Source organism: Eleutherodactylus coqui, chromosome 3 (genome assembly GCF_035609145.1).
Source record: "Eleutherodactylus coqui strain aEleCoq1 chromosome 3, aEleCoq1.hap1, whole genome shotgun sequence".
NCBI lineage: Eukaryota > Metazoa > Chordata > Amphibia > Anura > Eleutherodactylidae > Eleutherodactylus > Eleutherodactylus coqui.
This window is the reverse complement of record NC_089839.1, coordinates 40,279,086-40,299,600: the sequence shown is the minus strand read 5'-3', so window position 1 is coordinate 40,299,600 and position 20,515 is coordinate 40,279,086. Positions and strand designations below refer to the sequence as shown.

The following is a 20,515-nucleotide window of genomic DNA, read 5'->3' as shown; positions in this document are numbered from 1 at the left end:
CTTTGAAGACTAGACCACAATGTAGTCTGTTCTAATCATACCCTGATGTAAGCAGGTCATGCAACCCTAATTGCACAGTGTGATTTTAACAAGATTGGAGTTACGCTGTGGGTATTCAGAGTCAAAGAAGATACTGCATAACCATTATACGACTGCTGATGTTTCATCATACTTTAGATTTCTATTGTACTTTGTCTATCACTCTACATTAATGTGTTGTGCAAAAAAACACAGTCAATTACATTTTTGCATCTCATTGTGTCATTGTGTGACATTCTAATCACCACAACTCTGATGCAATTGTACTTCATGCTTGTCTGTAGTGCCGCCTAACTAGCATCCTAATGATTTTAGAGTCTAATAAACATTCATATCTTAAAGCCCCTCTATATATAAGACAAATTGTACAGTACTATGCAAAAGTGTCAGGCAGGTGTGGGAAAAAGTCTGCAAAGTAAGATTTTTCTTCAAAAATAGCGTCTGATTATTTCCATTTTTCCTGCATCAAGACAACAACCCCAAACATTAAGCCAATGTCATTAACAACTATCTTGAATGTACAGAAGGGATGCTATGGCCCTGATCTCGACATCATCCAGTCTATCTGGGATTACAAGAAGGGACAGAAGGACTTGAGCAAGCCTACATCCACAGGAGATCTGTGCTTGGTTCTCCAAGATGTTTGGAACAATCTATCTGCCGAGTTCCTTCAAAAACTGTCCAAGTGTACCTAGAGGAATTGATGCTGCTGTGAAGACAAGGGGCGGTCACACCAAATATTGATGTGATTTAAATTTGCTTTTGTTCATTCACTTTGATTTTAATTGACAGAAAAAACTATTAACACACCGGTTTTTGAAAGCTTTCTTACTTTCCTGAATTTTTTCCCAACCCGCCTAAGACTTTTGCACAGTTCTTTCTCCGACACATCATGTTAGGGAACAGAAGAATGGGGCAAGTTGAACTTCAACCCCCAAACATTTTGTCCAGCAGATAAGCTGTGTGACGTTGATTTTTGCCACTGTTCCTATTGAAAACAGAAGAACGCTCAGCCAAATCAAGATTTTATGTATATGGGGTGTGGCAAGTTGGGGTCTGCTTGCCACAGGATTGCCCATTTTGGATACCGGAATGGCCACCTCACACAAAAACAGGCTCCAGCAACAGAAGTTTCTTTAGATCTGGCTCCTGACAGCCTTTATTAACAGCATATCCAACAAATCATACACAGTCCACTTAAGCTTGGGGTTCACAACTCACAGGGAGCTGTCACTAACCCCTCCTGGGGCATCTGGAGGGCATCTTCCTCCGTCAGACCGGGTGACAGACCCAACTGGTCCACACTGGACCTCAGCGTGCAGACTGTCCTGCACTGCCAAGCTGTAACTTCCCCCTTGCTTCTGGCAGGAACTGGCTTAAATGCAACCAATTCCTGCTACACCCATCAGGTGTTAACCCTATATTTTCCTTTTGCAGGTGTCATAATTCCTGTCTAGCACCCTCTGCAGGCTAGTCTGACACTGCCCTGCTACAGGCGGCATTGGGGGAAATAGCTATCAGTCAAATGAGTGGCCAACAGCTATTGGAAGTAGCTATTGAAACCTTTAATGATTAAACAAATTATGTGAAAATATTTTCTCAAGCGTCAACACTGCGAAATGTACACTATGTGCATAACACTGTATTCTTTGCTTTATTATATTTATATGAGTACTGTATGTACAATGAAGCTAACGTTAACTACAATACCTATTGATTAGGATTTTGTTCATACTTCCCACTGTGACTTATTGCTTCTGCCATATGAAGCCCAAAGATTTTTAGTATATATTAACATAGTATGTTAGGATGAAGGAAGATAATGCCCATTCAGTTCAGCCTGTTTTTACCCCCCCCCCCCCCATTATTGATCCAGAGGAAGGCAAAAAACCCTCAATGAGGCAGACGCCAATTTAGCTCATTTGGGGGAAAACATTCCTTCTTGACTCCATAATGGCAGTCAGAATAATCCCTGGATCAACATTTGAACGTTCCTACCTGACTCCAAGATCCGGATTAACCACCCACTGGTTATTTAATGTCTATATCCTGTAATGTTGTAGTGTTCTAAAAAGACATCTAGTCCCGTCCTAAACTCCTCTATCGATTTTGCCATCAACACGTCCTCAGGCAGAAAATTCCACAGTCTCACTGCTCTTACAGTAAAGAACCCCCTTCTACATACCATGAGAATTTCAAGTCCAGTGCCAGAAATAGTGGTTGGCATTAAAAATTGGTGGAGTGTAGATAATTAGTTAAGTAAGGGTGATTTTTTTTTTTTTAGAAATAGGGGTACTTCCATCTTAGCCAATCATAGGAATAGTAGCGATCACTGGGAGCCCAGAAGTACAAGAACAGTCAAGGGGCACTAGTTTTCAAGATAGGTCCTGATCCCAAAAGTTTGACCTGCATCCTGTGGATATGCCATAAGTGTCTGAGATGGGAATACCCCTTTGGAATAGCATATATAGTATGTTCCACTACGTAGCATGACATGATAAACTATTGAATGGTGACCATGATTATTCTTAAGGAAATATATGATTTTATTATTATGGTATGTTAAATATTTAACTTGGTTAATACTGGTGCCAAGTGCTACGCTGGACAACGGTCAAGGCAGAGTGACCAAAGCAATGCAAGCATTAAACCTGTGTGTTGTTTGTGTGTCTAGGCCTGGAAACTTCCTGATGATGTGGCGTGTATTTAATATGGCTGCTTTCCGCAGCAACATGAATATGTTTTTCTTTAGATGTAAAGTTTCTAGACTTGTGTAGTATATGTGGTCCAACCCCAATGGTAGAGAGGATGACAGGTACAATACATACCCCATCCATTCTCCACAGACGTCTCACCTCCAGCGCTATTTCAGTGCATTTACTGATTTTCTCAGTGTATATATTGTGAATGTTGTGAGTGTTTGGAATGGATATGTTTATATGATGTATGTGGTTGTGTTATGTTTGTCTATGAGTGTGATGTCTGTTGTGGTGGATTGCTTTGTCTGTGATTATGGCTCTGTTGTAGTACAATTTCTGTGTGTTGTTTCCTAGGACAATCTGTGGAATGTATTTGTAGTATGGAATATGAGTGTCTCATAGTTTGCACTTCTGTATAATCTCTTGGTGGATTATATATGCTATTTGATTATATATGTGTAAATAATCTGTCTGTGCTAAGAGCTGGCAACTGGAGGTGATGTGTTGCGGTTTCTGCCACAATGTGACATTTTCCGGATGTGTCATCAGGAAGTGTTGTGTCCTTTAGGATGTGTTTTTTGTGTTTATGCCTTTTTTGCTACTGCATCACACTGTTGATTCATGTTCAGTCTGTGATCTATTAGTATACCCAATCGTTTTTTGCGCATGTGCTGCTTAACTCAATTCCTCCAATTCTGTTTGTGCTTTTAAAATTCCTTTTTTGCCTAGATGTAGAACCTTGCATTTCTCCTTTCTAAATACCATTCTATTAGTTGCCGCCAACTGTTTAAGCTTGTCCAGAACTTTTTGAATCCTTTCTCTCTCTTCCCGAGTGTCAGCTATTCCTCCTAGCTCTGTGTCGTCAGCAAACTTGATCAGTTTCCCCTCAAATCTCTATTCCTTGGGAAAGCAAGTTTAGTGGTATGTGGTTTTTGACTGCCAGAGTTGCTGCTTTATGTAGCTATGATTTCTCTGTAAGAAAAACTATTGCATTGTCTGAATTTGTTTGTAGTGTAAGCTTATTATGTTTATTATGTCCTACCTCTTTGGCCTCACGCACAAAAGTGGATTTCCATTGCAGAATCCGGAGCGGGCATCCGTATCTGGATTCTGCAACAAATACTGCCCATAGCATGCTATGGAAAAGGGATTTTTCAGGCACATGAGAGGAAACCAGTGATGGTTTCTGCTCGCAGAGGAAAAGTCACAGCATGCTCCATTTTTGCGTGGATTCAGCGTGGACGTCTTCCATTGATGTCAATGGAAGCTGTCCTTTCCGCGGCCCTTCCACAATTTACATTGCGGTACGGTTCCGCATCATCGCCTAGCAGGAGTTAAAAAAAAAAAAACTGTACTGTGCATGTCCGACGGCGACCATCCACAGTACAGATTTAAGTAAAGATAAGCAGGTACGCGCGGACGCTGCTGCTGCCAGGGCCGGATTCCGCATGCAGAATTCGACCCGCCTGTGTGCATGAGGCCTTAACACAGTTATTATTATTATTATGTTGTTGTTATTTTAATGTTTATTCTAAAACATATTGATGTTTTATTTTTATACATTTTTTATGCATTTATTTTATTTATTGTTTGCAGAATTTATTTCTGTGTGTCCATTTTTTTTATTTTCTAATCTGCCTTGAGCATATACAAGTACAAATCCAGTATTTATGGCAGCACAAATAAAGCCACACCGGTTGAGAGTGTTAATAACACACCGAGCAGGTTAAGGGTTTCCTCAGTAAAGGATGGTTTTGTCAGTACGAAATCCCTGGAGCGTGTTGTGCAATTTCAGGCAATTTTTACTTTGTATTTTCGGTGTATTCAAATCTGTAGAAATCTAATTTCCTGACAAATGGACAGAAGGGTGATTCATTATACTCTTTCAATAGGCCGGCTATAACTCACCTTTAACTGTTAAGAGGACATGATAAATAACAACCCTCCGAGACAAGGATAGTATTGCTTTGTATATCTGTAAATGGAGTCATCTGTCTCCTCAAGTTTATCTCTTCCCACAGGATAAAGAAGAATCCACTTGGAGATATGAAACTCAGTGACTGTGACCTACTTTCGATTTAATTATATCTAGTAAGTTTTCACATAAGAAGAATGCAAAGTGCATCTGCAATATTAAGGTCAAGATTTGTAACTAAAGATGATGATTATAAATATTTCTCATTTGTAAACCCTGTTTTTATCAGATTTTTTCAGAAGTGTATCTGCTTATATGTGATCACGAGGATTGCGTATCCTGGATACTTTGTGTTATTCCATGTCCTACTGTTTTTTTTTAATATATATATTTTAGACATACTACTTTAGACAAATACTTTTTATACCCTTACCTTTCCTCATACCTGAAAGACAGAACTACATTCTTCTCAACAATGGCATTTATAGACATATTGTTTGAATGAAAACAGCCCAAAAAAAGCTTTCTATTCTTAGATACATTTCTAAATACCCTGAGCTACATTTTTAAGGTTAGGTCCTGGGTTAGACAAACATAGCTGCTTTCTTTCATAAACAGCACCACCTTGTCCGTTGAGTTGTGTGTGGTATTGCAGCTCAGTTCCATTTAAGTGTATGGGACATGGACAAGAGTAGTGCTGGGTTTGGAAGAAAGCAGTCATGTTTTTCTAATCCCTGACAACCTTTCTAAAGGGTTTTTCGAGATTTGTCGTGTCATGTCTGAACATTATCCCCACCCACAAGGTAGGGAATAACTTTCAGATCAATGTGGGTCCAAATGCTGGGGCCCTCATCAATCCTGAGAACTAATCTTCGTTGCAGATGTGCACCACAGCTTCATTAATTTTAATCGGACTTGAACTCAGCTATCTCAAGCAGTCCCATGAAATACATGGAATAACAGTGTGCATCTGCGACTACTGCTACACTTACCTCAGGAGGCACCTAACCCTTTCTTGGGATCAGTGGGGTCCAAGTGGCTGGACCATCACCAATCTAAACATTATTTTAGATAACATAGGGTATAACTTTCAAACATGGCACAATCCCTTTAGATAGTAAATAACTAATCTTGGAATAGGTTATTAATTTCATGGCCCATTCAATCTGCTAATCAATGGGGGTTCCAGCAGTCGGGCTCTCAAGAAATCTAATGATTTCATGGACCTACATAGTACACTATAGGTCCATGTTCCATCAAATTCTACATCATAGAGATATTTTACCTTTGAAGTATTACTTCTAGGAGTAATACGTAATGTAGGAACCATTTGTCAGTCCACAGAATGTCAATAGTGCCACAGTACTGAACCAAAAGGACTGTGTGTACAGCCAAACAGGCTCTGTACATATAGCTCTGATCATTCAGGCGATGAACTGGATTTTCATGGTAGACTTTTCTGACAGTAAGGACTTAAACACACGGGCGTGTTTTAGTCCCGTTATGCGGCCGCGATTTTCACAGCTGCATAACGGGATGAATCGAAACCATTGATTTCAATGGTTTCATTTCCACTATCGGGATGGTAGCGTGCAAGAAAAGATAGGACTTACCCTATGTTTTTCGCACATAGTTAATACTACGTGCGTAGATAGAGCAGGACCTATCTTCCCACTTTTTTTCAAACTCGACATACAATTGAAATACGGCTTGCATTTTTTTTTTGCCTTAGCAATATAAAAGTACTTAATGTAGAGTGTGTTTTGTCACAAATGTGTTTTTCTTTTTACCTGCGCGTCCATCACGTTGAAAGTCGACATGATACCATTCTCCGTCATTTACTTTTTTGAGAAGTGCCTTTATTTTAATGGTTCCTGATCCCATGTCGAGAAGCAGATACAGATGGCCATCGAGCATTTCTATGGCAAAGAAGTCAACTTTGATCATTTGAGGGTTTTTGGCATCTTTTTGGTGACGAGGTTTACCATGACTAAACAGTATGAGTCCATTGGGTTCTGTTGTGCGGAAGTCAAATGATATTGAACCGGTCTTCTTTGCGTTCCATTTTGGTAAAGAGATAAATGATTCTGGTGTCTCAAAAGTGATTGGGTCCAATGTGGCAACATTCTCACATTTGAAGGCGACTACACCATGGACTTTCATTTTGGCATCGCCTTGCTTGGCAAGACGTGATAATTCCAGCCTTACATCGTTATTTTTGTAGACAACCTGAAAAAGACAAATACGTATAAATTTGTAAGTTGCTGCATATTATTACCATTCAATCGAGTTCCATCAAGAGTGCTAGATAAACAGTATCTTATGAGTTGTTCAATACACACTGCTGTTCTCTATAGTAATTGACACGGAAAACTGAAGGCCAGAAGACAAAAACATTCAGAGGTCTATTTACCACATAGTCATTATAGGCTTTTGTGTAGGACAATTCAGTTTTATAGTAGAACCAAAGAGTGCTAAGGCAGCAGTAATACAGTCCTAAGCTCTTGCTTACGACCTGAAGGTTGCAAGTTCAATCCCTGGATGGTTCTGGTATCCGACTCAAGGTTGACTCAACCTTCCATCTTTCCAAGCTTGGTAAAATGAGTACCCAGCTTCGTGGGGAGTAATAAATAAATAAATAATTTTTATACGCTGTGGAATAAGTTGGCGCTATACAAATAATAATATTTTATTTTTATTTCAATGAGACCCCAACCTGCAAATACAAGTGCCGGCCACTACACAGGGGTCGAATTAGTGACTTCTCTCTGACCCCTGTGTATAGCGGCGCTGACAGCATGCACCCGCTCAGCTGATCGGCCAAGTTCCTGAGTGGCGTACCCCAGCCAATCAACTATTAATGACCTATCCAGAGGATAGGTCATCAATAGTATTTGTGCCTGGATACCCTCTTTAACATTTGCTACATCTGTACTATACACAATAATAACCAACATCAACCAATACAATGGAAAATATGATTAACCACAGAACTGTAACCTAGTCAACATGACTGAGCATTCGAATGACTGATATAGTAATTACACCTTTCTCTTGTCTTCTGTAACAGCCAAAGGCGATTTAACATATGGACGACTACTGTAGAGTGATCGTGATGATTCTATGACACAAAAGAGCCTTTAACACTGATATTTATGTATGATACATCTTGTAAGTTTTACCACATAGGATGAAAAGTGAGTATGTTGATTAACTCATTTTCTGTATTTCCCCAGTTCCCATTCTGTGCTATGCATAAATCATGAGGAGGTGGAGTAGACTCGTTTTTTTCGTATTTACTAAAGTGCTTTATTTTACAGCACACAGGAGCTTTCAATAACAATATGAATAATTGATCCATATAGTAGGATTATGGCGTAACTTCCAGGGAGGCTGTGCAGCTGGGTCTATCTTTGCACGCCACATACAGACATAGAACAATACGAACTCATTTGGGAGTTATGGAAAGCCCTACAAACACTGCAGTTTTAGTATTGGTGTTTATTTTCTCACTTTTGGTGCTTTTTTGGGGTCTATGATAGTTTTGTAACTTGCAGCAAGCTCTGGCTATGGCATTTTTTTCTGGTGTTATTCGATTGGCTTGTCCATAGGAAAAAATGGCATACAAACAAGAGATTTACATGGAATCAGCATTGCTGTTCATACAAAAACAAAATTCTGTCTGACCGGGGTCTTAGGGTGGTTTCATATGGGGGGGGGGGGGCAGTTTATTTGTGGTATTGACAATGTCTTTTTTGCTGTGTTTTTTTGTTGCAAAAAAATGCCATGTCCATAAGTTAGGTATAGGTTGGTTGAGAATTATGAAGTGCACTACTAAAAATGCGTTTTTCATTTGTTTGTTTTTTGTGGTGGTTTTTCTCACTTTTGGTTTATTTTTTTTTTTGATCCATAGCATTAAAAAAATCATAACATGCTCTAGGTACATCATTTGTTCTGATGTTTTTTTTTTTTTTTTGTTTGTTTTTTACCCTAGGCTTGTCTCTAGGAATAAAAGCACACAGGAAAAAAATTGGAAAAAAGACAAACACTACTCAAAAAAGGCTGAAAAAGACTAGGTGTGAAGGAAACTTGAAAGTCAAGCTGCATCTTTAAAGTCATATTTGCTTCTGAGACTTTTTTGGCCAAAAGATAGGCTATAAAGGTCTGTTAATTGTAGGTTCAACCTCTGGGACCAGTACCTATCTTGAGTTATGGCCTCTGGCCTCCCTGAAAGTGATGGCCAGGAGTTGTTGGATGATGGAAACAGGTGATGTTGTTGGTAGTACACAGCTCCATACACACGTCACTGACCCCAATTGGTTTTGTAGGCATAGCTCCCATTTACTTCAAGGGAGGCTGTGCCTACAATAACCTCTATGATTTGCTATTGCTAGCTTATCATGATGATAAGTCATCAATTGTTCAAGGCTGGAAAACTCCTTTAGTGATGTCCAAAACTGCAGAATTGGGTGACCGTCTAATGTGTTTAAGAGCCTCCTGACTCACCTCTGACGGTATACATTGGGAAAGTTAAAGACTTGGTAGTTGAATTTCAATAGCTCAATGCTTTTGTTTTTGTAAGACAAGCCATTGCCAGAGGCTGAGCGAAGTATGCATGTGTATGGGGGCATTGGGCAAGTCAGCTGTTGGCCAAATGAACATTCAGGCGGCCTAAGCTCTTCCCAACCCTTCTGAGGCCACGTAAAAAGGAATAAAGGAGCAAAAGAGTATGTCTAATGACTTCTTTAAACTCTTTATCAGCTTATTAGCCCAAACTAAGACTATCTATACTCTATAAATCAGGATTAGATGCCTTTCTAGAGCGCTATGATATTACAGGATATAGACATTAAATAACCAGCAAGGTTGTTGATCTGGTCTTGGATTCAGGTAGTAACTTTCAAACATTGATCAGGCGATGATTCTGCCTGCCATTATGGAGTTGGGAAGGAATTTTTCCGCCCCAAATGGTATAAATTGGCTTCTGCCTCATTGGTTTTTTTTGCCTTCTTCTGGATCCACAATGGGGGTGGAAACAGGCTGAACTAGATGAACATTATCTCCCTTCAGCCTAGCATACTATGTTACTATGGATTGGCATTTCTGGAGACCCATTAATGAAAATAACTCCACCACAGCATAAATAGGACATCCTAAATGTATCTGTGCTGGAGATAGGTTAAACATAGACACCAACAGTGATTAATTCATCACATTGGATATGAACGGGAATACAATTATCCATGCTCCTGAACAATATCTGGGACATGGTGATCATCTAATCATGACGAGCTCCATCTGTCCAACCCCCGACAATCAGCTGTTACTCTCCAATGAAGCAGATTTTGACTATATAAGTCTCCCGTAAAGGCTGCAACTGGGACTACGTAGCATTATTTGCCCTCTATCCATATCAATGGCCTTCCATGCAATACATTGATTGGTCAAGTCCGTCAAATTGTCTGTCTTCGTAGGGATGTCATTGAGGGAGGTAACGGTCATAAATAAAGGACTGTAGCACTAGTTACAGGGAACAAAGCCTTACAAGAGAGAAGACGAATAAATAAAAGTGTCAGCATCCATATTTATATATACAGAGCAAGATGTCAATGTGTTCGGTCATGCATAGCAATTCTTCCGTCTCTCCTACATATACATATGCAATCTGTATAAAAAATGCACAGCCCTGAACCAATGTTAATTTAAATTTCATTTGGGTAATCTCTCCAGCTATCATCCTCAAATTAAATTTTGAGGGAACTTGATTGCTTAAAAGCCTTTTGCACAGGACCATTTGGCTGATATATGATATTAGGCTCCCTGCATCTCAAAGCGTTTTATGAAACTGTAGTTAAGCGTTGAACTTTTACTCGCTAACTGTCTCAAGGTCAAAGTCACAATAGTTCCACCCGGTGCCGATCCTCTAAGTAGCACAGTCTCATAGAAAAGGGAACATTAATATCTTTATCAATTGGGAACAGTACAGAGGATGAAATTATCTAAAGAGGTGGAAGTCAATTTCTTATTGAGAGGATTTTGACTGAATTCAAAACAGTTTTGTCATTTCTCCCGGTGTAAGTATGCATAAGTATCTTCAGAAGAAATGGTAACATTATGTTCTTATCTCCAAGTCACATAACACTGTCTGCAACCGCGGTGCTAATCTTCTAGATGGTGCGCTGTAATTAACCATTAGAGCTGCTCTGTTTTCAAACATCATTCACAGAATCTACAGCCGCAATTGATGTATTCCGCATCCACTTCTTCAAAAGTCACTCGTTGCATCTTATGCTATACTTCAATATAGGTCAGTTGTGAAATAATGAAGCAATCTGATGATTAGGAAAGATTGAGAGCAGACAAGTATATTAAACTGGAGCTTCCCATAACAATTAGGTGCACAATACACCACTTACCACTACCCCTAAAACCACCTCAAAGCAATTCATGAGCTCTCTGGATTGTACCTGCAACCCTTTAGAAAAATACCTATTTTTTCACATTTTTATGAACTATTTTTTTTTTTTTCATTTCATTTTTTTATTGTTCATTTGGAAAAAGAAAATAAATCTTGCTCTTTGTATAGCGCCAACTTATTCTGCAGCGCCTTCAGGTAATTAATTTTTTTACCCCCTGCCAAGTTCATTTTACCGACCTTGGAAAGATGAAGGGCTGAGTCAACCTTGAGCCGGCTCCTTGAACCATGCGGGGATTGATCTCGCAACCTTCAGCCCCAAGACAGTTTTGGCCTATATGACCGAGTTCAATTTATCAAATCAGATATTTTTCACTTTATGTGGTATTAACTTTGGAATACTATTACTTATTCGAGTGATTCTGAGAATATTTTTTTCATCACACACTTTATTTTATATCCATGGTAAATTTTGGTTAGTGTGTTTTGCATTCTCTTAGAAAACAATGCAAAATAGCATTTTTTGAAAACTTGACATTTTCTGCTTGCAGTACAGATAGTCGTAGCACACTAAATAGTTAATAAATAGCATTTACCATATGTCCGCATTATCAGAGATGAGCGAGCACGCTTGATGAGGTCAGTTACGTGAGCAAGCATCGCTCTTCTCAAGTAACTGCCTTCTCGTCCGAGCATGCTTGGAGGGGGGGGGAGCGGAGGGGAGGATCTCTCTCTCCTCCCCGCCGCAACCACGCTCACCCCCGCTGACCCCCCGAGCACGCTCAGACAAGAAGGCAGTTACTGGAGAAGAGCGATGCTCGCTCGAGTAACTGACCTTACCGAGCGTGCTCGCTCATCTCTACACGTTATCATTTTTTAGCTTTCCCTTTTATGAGATGAGCTGCTTGACATCTGACATGGAGGGGGAGGGCACAGCAGTGCTGTGTTACTGTGATGGCTGTGATTGGCTGGAAATCATGCTGATTGATCTCCAGGCAAAGTGCTATGATCTGAGCTGTCATTAGGGCTGTGTGGGAGAGGTGAGGTGGCTGTAGGGAGATTCTTTGTAAGAATGTTTTAAAACATCCATGCAGAGATAGATAAAGACTGCCTAGACATTTATAATTTGTGGGAGGTCCTGAAGTGGTTAAAAAACAACAGCAATTATTCTCTTGCAGCTTTAACTCTGGCTACTAAGCTTAACAATAGGCTGACTTTTCCTGCTCAGCTGCCTCATGGACCTTATGGACAAAAGATTGGAATAGACTCATAAACATATTTGGGAGATGCCTTCTTTTTTAGATGAACCGGGGATGGAACTTTTTCTGCAATAACTTTACTCTATCTTTAGCATTGTACTTAAAGGGATTATGTCATCAGTAAATGGCCTACTGTATAAGTCAAGTTTCTTATGTTAAACATATTTTTTTTTTAATTCTTGGTACTTTATTTTTTCATTTCACTACATATGTATATTTTAAGAAAATCCTCAAATCCTGCAGTGTTAAATCTTATGAATAGTAATAATAATATCCTGTTCTGTAAAGAAAACGTTTCAGCACTCAACACATTATCATCACAGTCAGGATTCCAATGAAAGATAACACGTATATATAAATAATACAGAATCCACCATTCAAAGTTGTTGATCGCCGCAGCTCACCTCCTCCAACACAATGACCTCTGGACAAGTCAGAGGTCCACAATTTGATAATTTCCCCTCCTTCACTCCTAAGTCCACCCCTCCCCCCAATAGTATGTCCCATGCATTGATGAATAAACTTTTGAAAAGTTTTGTTCTGCTGGTTTTCTGAATTTCAGTAAAATATTTGGTTTGGTCCCAATTAGTTTAAACTGAACCGAATGTTCACCAATACCCCTCACCAAATAAGCTTCTGTTTTGTCCCTAACTAGAGATGAGCAAGCATACTCGATAAGGCAAACTACTCGAGCGAGTAGTGCCTTATTCAAGTACCTGCCCGCTGGTCTTTAAAGATTCGGATGCCAGCAGGGGGCGGGGAGCGGCGGGGGAGAGCAGGGAGGAGCGGAGGGGAGATCTCTCTCTCCCTTTCTCCCCTCTGCTCACCGCCGCAACTCACCTGTCACCCCCGCCGCCACCCGAATCTTTAGAGACGAGCGGGCAGGTACTCAAATAAGGCACTACTTGCTCGAGTAGTTTGCCTTATCGAGTATGCTCGCTCATCTCTATCCCTAACCCTTCCATCTCTAATTATGTCCTCATGTCAACATCTCACTTCGCAAGCAGCAAGTCGCCATGTGGCTTAATTTACCTAAATTGGCTAAAAAATTAGTATAAGAGACATGAAAAGCAAACAGAAATCAATGTAATTCCTCACATTGCCTTTGAACACAATGCTCAAGATGGCATTTAATTACAGTACATGTGATTTGATAGTTGTGACCAAAATGTACCTGTGTAAATTGATGATTTACAGAATACATGTAGTCAAACTCCCTCTATAGTGTATCTCCTAGTCACCTAGTTCAGGCAGTTGGGTTACATTAACTCCATATTTGATTTGGTGTTTAAATTGGTTTCAAGTGGTCCCACCAAACGCAAAGGCATATGTATTTCACGCAGTTGTGCAGTTGATGCAATAGGATTCCAGAGTATACCAACCAAATTAAGACCAAAAGGATACTGATTGGACATTCACGTGCCTATTAAAGTCTATGTGCACAATCAATTCAACATAAGGAAATGTTCCCAGCCTACATGTCAATTGCATGTGAATTTAACCTTGGTTTCCTGGGCCACATAATTCTAAACAACCTTAAAGTAGCTCTCACTTCAATAATCTTCACAGAAATTATATTCACAACAGCAAGAAATATAGGAAAAAATAGGTAGCGCTCAAGGTAATGGACCAGCCATAAATAAGCAATGTAGAATAAATAGTAGAGCACATGCTTGAGGGGTGGGGGGTATGGAAACTGATATTACCTCAGAAAACCAGGTTGACATATAATAAGGCAATAATCGAGTCGGGAATTTCACCATTACAGAAGAAGGCCATAATCCACAGGATTTATTGACAATTCCAGGAAGAACAGGCAAATAGTGTAGCACCAGGAGTACATGGCAATGCTTTTCAGTGTAGTTAAAAAGGGTTTTTATCATAGAAGACATTTATTCCCTAGGCAAAGGATAGGGAATATATATGTCTAATCACTGGGGATGCGACCGCTGGAACCTCCAGTAATCCTGAGATGTTGGCCCCTAAATGCCCAATGTCCATAGAGTGACAACATTAATGCATGATCACCAGTCTATTTACTTTTATTGGACAGGCAGAGATCAATGTCTCTGGGAGTCCTACAGATCTATAAACATATATCCATATTTTAAATGTGATATCCTTTAAGCAAATTCATTATTAATCTAACCCTGCCTGCAATGTCTCATCAAATTTGAGAAGAGAAAAAAAAACTTTTCCTCGCTGCTCAAGATTCCCCCCCCCCCCTCCTTTTTGGTCAAGAGAGGGATGACCCATTACGTACTTTTACATCATCTAGCTCCACCCTTTCGATTCTGGCCGTTTGAAGGCTTCTTTGTGCTTTCAAATGTCCATTTATGACCTCAGAACCCAACAAGAATGTACCTTAAAATTCCTATCTTTCCTGCCTTCTAAGACAGTATAATTCATTAGATTCATTACAAGCTTCTATTCCATTAAGGCAAACAAAGCTACTTTCCAAGGTTAGTATCACATTCTCTCTCCATTCTTATCTCATGGTCTTGAAAAGAAGAAGAATACCAAGGCAAGGAAGTGGGGGCTTGTCTCACCCAGCAGCTTCAAGTAAACAATCTTTCTCTCACTAAAAGCAAGCTCCGCTAACCATTTGTGTGTGTATATATATATATATATATATATATATATATATACATATATATATATATATACACACACTAACACATACATCTATATCTATCTACCTAGTATTATACACCTTTTCCTGTATATCTATAGGTGGCACAATCACATATTGATCCTCTCTCTCTCTGCCACCAAATCACAAGCCTCGTAACTTTTCTCTCCACTGTGCTTGTTCCCCATATTTCTCTCACCACCTGACCAATAATGTAAAGTTCAGTAGACACTCCCCCGATGCTGGGCACAATATATCACGTCCTGTACTTTCAAACAATTCAGCAGCAACACAGTTAGCAATCTGCCTTTTCTAGAAGGGATCCAATAATGCACCTTTAAGCTATACACTTTGATCTGAGGACAGTCCTCTACCAGTGGACCAAACCCACAACAAGCCACTGTGTACGGTGCATCAATCTTGGCTATAACCCAACCAATGCGTACTTATTGCCAACAACAATTACTTTTTACAGTTTGAGCAGGACATACATACACATAGACGGAGCACTTGTAGAATCGGGATCGTCTCACTGCCCTGCCGGGAGTGACCAGGTTGACTTGTTTCAACCCTAACACCGTCCGTCAGCACCCTCTATCTCCCCAGAGAAACTATTGGTCTCTATAAGAGATGAGCGAGCATACTCGTCCGAGCTTGATACTCGTTCGAGTATTAGGGTGTTCGAGATGCTCGTTACTCGTGACGAGTACCACGCGATGTTCGAGTCACTTTCATTTTCTTCCCTGAGAAATTTGCGCGCTTTTCTGGCCAATAGAAAGACAGGGAAGGCATTACAACTTCCCCCTGCGACGTTCAAGCCCTATACCACCCCCCTGCAGTGAGTGGCTGGCGAGATTAGGTGTCACCCGAGTATTAAAATCTGCCCGCCCGCGGCTCGCCACAGATGCATTCTGACATAGTTCAGGGAAAGTGCTGTTGATGCCGGAGCTTCTATAGGGAGAGCGTTAGGAGTGATTTTAGGCTTCAAGAACCCCAACGGTCCTTCTTAGGCCATAGAAATCGCAGATCGCACCTATGTGCGATCTGCGATTTCTGTTCTCTTCTCTATATGCGCTCAATGGGGCCGGCGGCAGCAGCGCCGACCCCATTGAGAACATATAGAAGACAAATCATTCTTCTCTGCCACATCATTGTCATTGGCTGTGATTGGCTGAAGGCACGTGTGTTTTCTGGAGGCGGGGATTTCAAGCCCTGCGTCCAGAAAGCAATGCTCTGCCGGGGACCAGGAGGGAGCGACAGCCTGCAGCAGCGCCGCAGAACGCCGGGGGAAGTGAGTAATGATTTTTATTCTTTGCTCCGCTGTATTCCCGGCGTATAAGGTGACAGTTGGGGGGTCGTCTTATACGCCCCGTCGCCTTATACGCCGGTATATACGGTATATATTTTTATTGTAACACATTTCTGGATGAATTGCAGGGAAGGGCTTATATATTTAAGCCCTTCCCGACAATTCATCCCGCGATCGCCGGCAGCCCATTGCTTTCAGTGGAATCTGCTGTATTGCCGGCTCCATTGAATTCAATGGGCAAACATCGTTCTTCTCTTCCACAGCTGTTACAGCTGTGCCAGAGGAGAACGATCTTTATGCTGACAGTGCGGGGGGGGGGGGGGCACTCTTGCCACTATTGTGGCTTAATAGTGGGACCTGTGAACTTGAGATGCAGCCCAACATGTAGCCCCTCGCCTGCCCTATCCGTTGCTGTGTCGTTCCCACCACTTTCTTGAATTGCCCCGATTTTCACAAATGAAAACCTTAGCGAGCATCGGCGATATACAAAAATGCTCGGGTCGCCCATTGACTTCAATGGGGTTCGTTACTCGAAACGAACCCTCGAGCATCGCGAAAATTTCGTCCCGAGTAACGAGCACCCGGGCATTTTGGTGCTCGCTCATCTCTAGTCTCTATCCGGAGAAGAGTATGTTTGGACAAACCGTTTGTCAGCACCCTCTATCTCCAGCAGTTCCTCCCCGGAGAAGAGTCTGTCCAGACAAAACCTCTTGTGACCAGTCTGTTGACTCTGCTGACTAACCTGTACTCTCAAAACAACAGGTATGCAAACCATTCCTTTTAAAATATGACAGGCTCTGTATAGCGTGGTCGAGACATAAGGTACCTATCTGACGGGTCTGGACTGACCGGATCGGGCATGGACCCACAGACAAGCCTGGATTTGGCCACACAGGTATAGATAATTTAACTTACCACGTTCAGATTTTTAGTTGGGCCCACCAGTTTCTCTAGGATTGTGCCATGCATCCACGTCCTTCAAAGCCCAGCCCCTCCGGATCCAAATTGACCACGGCCCCAATTGGGTGCCATCTGTTGTGGATTTATTTTGGGGTCCACGGCATAATCAATAGGAATGTTTGCACCCTTCCAGATTTATGTTCAGAGATTGTGCGCACAACGGAAGAGATCACACGGAGACAAGACTGTATAGAAAGTCTTCCTGACTCTGTTTATTAGTAGGCGTAAAGCATCTTTTATATCATTAAGGGTTAATTGCCCTTTATGGGCAGCAGGAAGCAATACGTGGTTGGAAATCAAAGCATGGGATTGGGTGGTCCAAATATGGTCTTTTTGCATCCGGTCCTGCATGAGTTGCTGTTGTCATGGACATCAGACACCATGTGTTTTCAGATGAAGAGCCAGCGCCATCTTTCTGAGTTCGATGGAGGGGGCAGGGGCAGGAATGAGCAATGTGTAGTCAAATGACGCCTAAGGGTTATGTGCAGGTACAAAATGTGTCCTGAGGTTAGAAGTTTGTGTTTCTATCAAGCTGCATATTCTGATAATGGTTAGCAGTACAGGCACATTTCTTTCTATTCTATTGGCTCAGATAGTAAAATAGACATTTCACCTTGCATAGACATGGATATATAAATATATATATATATCCTCCACACCAGCAGTTGGACCCCGGAAATCAAATATTTATTTCCGTGCTGTTGATAGAGGATAAATGTTTTGGGTGGTAAAACCCCTTTAAATATCCAGGTACAATTAATTTTCTTTTCTGTTTTTAAGATCATATCCTTCTTGATGTCAGTCCGGGCCGAACCCTAGAGTCTACAAGTGACAGAAGCCAATTTTATCACAACCTAGCAATCACAAGGAAAATAAATCTTGGAATCATCTCTATGATTCTCTTTATTGATTGAAGGCCAACATATTCTGTAGTAATTAGGTTTCTTAAAAGGAAACAATAGTGTAACAATATGTAGCCATTTCATGATCAAAGGTTTTCCCCTTTTTTCTAACCAGCCATTGGCCTGGACTAGAGATGAGCGAGCGTACTCGCTAAGGCAAACTACTTGAGCTAGAAGTACCTTATGCGAGTACCTGCCCGCTCGTCTCTAAAGATTCGGGTGCCGGCGGGGGAGATCGGTGAGTTGCGGGAGTGAGCAGGGAGGAGCAGAGGGGAGAGAGTGAGAGAAAGATCCCTCCCCCCGTTCCTCCTCGCTCTCCCCCGACGCTCCCCGCCCCCCGCCGGCACCCAAATCTTTAGAGATGAGCAGGCAGGTACTCGCATAAGGCACTATTCGCTAGAGTAGTTTGCCTTAGCGAGTACACTCGCTCATCTATAGCCTGGACCTGGACACGTATAGTCTGTAGACAGTCAGGATCTGGTTAAGCAGTTAGGGAACAGGGCTTAGCAGCCTGCCATTTGTACTACTGTATATGTCGTTCCATGATAATGAAATGCTTTTAGAAAAGAAGCATTGTAATAGTCACATTCTCTCACTACTTCCACAACTTAAGCAATATAATCAATTTAAGACATTACATGCATTATACTGCAAAGAATAGCTCCGGCATAGCTAAAATCAATAAACCCGTCGATCCACCACATAAACTTCCATCATGTCTTCAGCTTAAATGGATTTTTATTTATTTCTTCATTTGAGATTTAAATAGGCGGTTTAATCAAACCAATGAAAAAATGTTACTGGTCCTAATTCTTTCCCAAAGAACTGAGCGTTGAATGGAAATGAAGAAGATCTTGTTTTGTTACTGAGATTGTGCAGGATTAGAAAAAACATGGCAGCCTTCTTATTAAAGTAGTGCCGTACCTGTCCAGAGGTTATAAGTGGTATGACAGCTTAGCTCCATGTACAAGAGCCAAGCTGCAATACCAGTCACAACCTATAGATAGGCATTAGAGATGAGCGAGTATACTCGCTAAGGCACATTACTCGAGCGAGTAGTGCCTTAGCCGAGTATCTCTGCGCTCGTCTCTAAAGATTCGAGGACCGGCGCGGATGACAGGTGAGTTGCGGCGGGGAGCTGGGGTGGAGCAGGGGGGGAGAGAGAGACACTGTGATAATGATTTCCGCAATCTCTGTCTCTCCTGCTGTTACAGCAACTCTGTGTGTGTATGTGCACATAGAACAGTAGGTTTACTTGGCCAGAATTTCTTTGAATGCCTTAATCATTCTGGGAGAACAGAGGTGTGGGCATTTAGATACTGCCCCCCTGCTGATTGAGCCAGAGACAGCTCAATGCAGTATAGGAAGTAAGGTGCTAGTAAGTGCAGGACAGTGAACTACTGGCAGAATACTAGGTTTGCTGCACACGCCCTCTATAAAAGGGATTGCAAACAGTAGAATAGCAAAAAATAGGAAAGACCACCTGAAAATTGAAACTTACAAACATGAAACAGTGTGCAAGCAGCAGCAAATGAGAGGGTACGGAGAACCTGATGTATATTGGAAAACTTGTTGAAAACTCAGGTACACTTTAAGCTATTGAAAGGCTATAGCTATCTTAACACAAGGAAACACATTGTAAAGCTATTAAATGGGCAAATAAATTGTACCACAGACAGTTAGCTTAACGAGTTAAGAGTTATGTTAAACTTGACTACATATATAGCTGTTGGCTGAATGCTAATTTGACATTCACATATGCATGCAAAATCAGCTCTGTCAAGGGTACATGAGTTTTGAATATACAGAGGGGAGAAAGCCACCACAAGACAACTCTAGTAGCAGCATAACTTCTGAGAACAAAAAGATTAAGCATTTGAAATCTAGCTACCCAATCCTTATCTCCTCCAATATCTCCTTTGGCGGGTCAAACCAATAGTGAACCTGGAGCACTGGTTCTAGGCCCAACAATATCTACTATTCAAGGGTTCCTACCAGCTGCATACTCTCTGGCAGGCTGAATGAGGCTCCCAACACTGTTTCTCACTGGTTCGAAAGACCTGGTGAGAAGCAGTTATGCCCTTTTTTGTGTTAGTGGAAAAAAAACCTACATGCTCACCTGGTTTGCTCTCCCAAGCTGCCCTAGTCTGCTTCTTCCTACTTCCAGGTACATGTATGAACAAGTGACTGGCGCTGACCTATCCCTGGCCTCAGACTCTGAAACCAGAGATTTGTGGCTGCAGTCACATGTCTGGTACAAATATGTTACCTGGAAGTAAAAAGAAGCCACCAAGAGAGGCTTGGAAAAACAAAACAGGTATGTAGTTTTTTTCACGAGTGCAGAAAGGGTATCAATGATTTAGGGCATGATTATTAATGGGGCAG

At 41.2% G+C, this 20,515-nt stretch overlaps 1 protein-coding gene across 1 annotated transcript in view; it reads right to left on the bottom strand.

Annotated features, from left to right (window-relative positions):
• NRXN1 (neurexin 1) overlaps positions 1-20,515 on the bottom strand; it is a 1,562,703-nt gene that overhangs the window by 851,961 nt on the left and 690,227 nt on the right. The window contains exon 9 of the mRNA XM_066595516.1: positions 6,444-6,882. Within this exon, the coding sequence (XP_066451613.1) occupies positions 6,444-6,882 (439 nt within the window). The remainder of the gene's footprint in view (positions 1-6,443; positions 6,883-20,515) is intronic.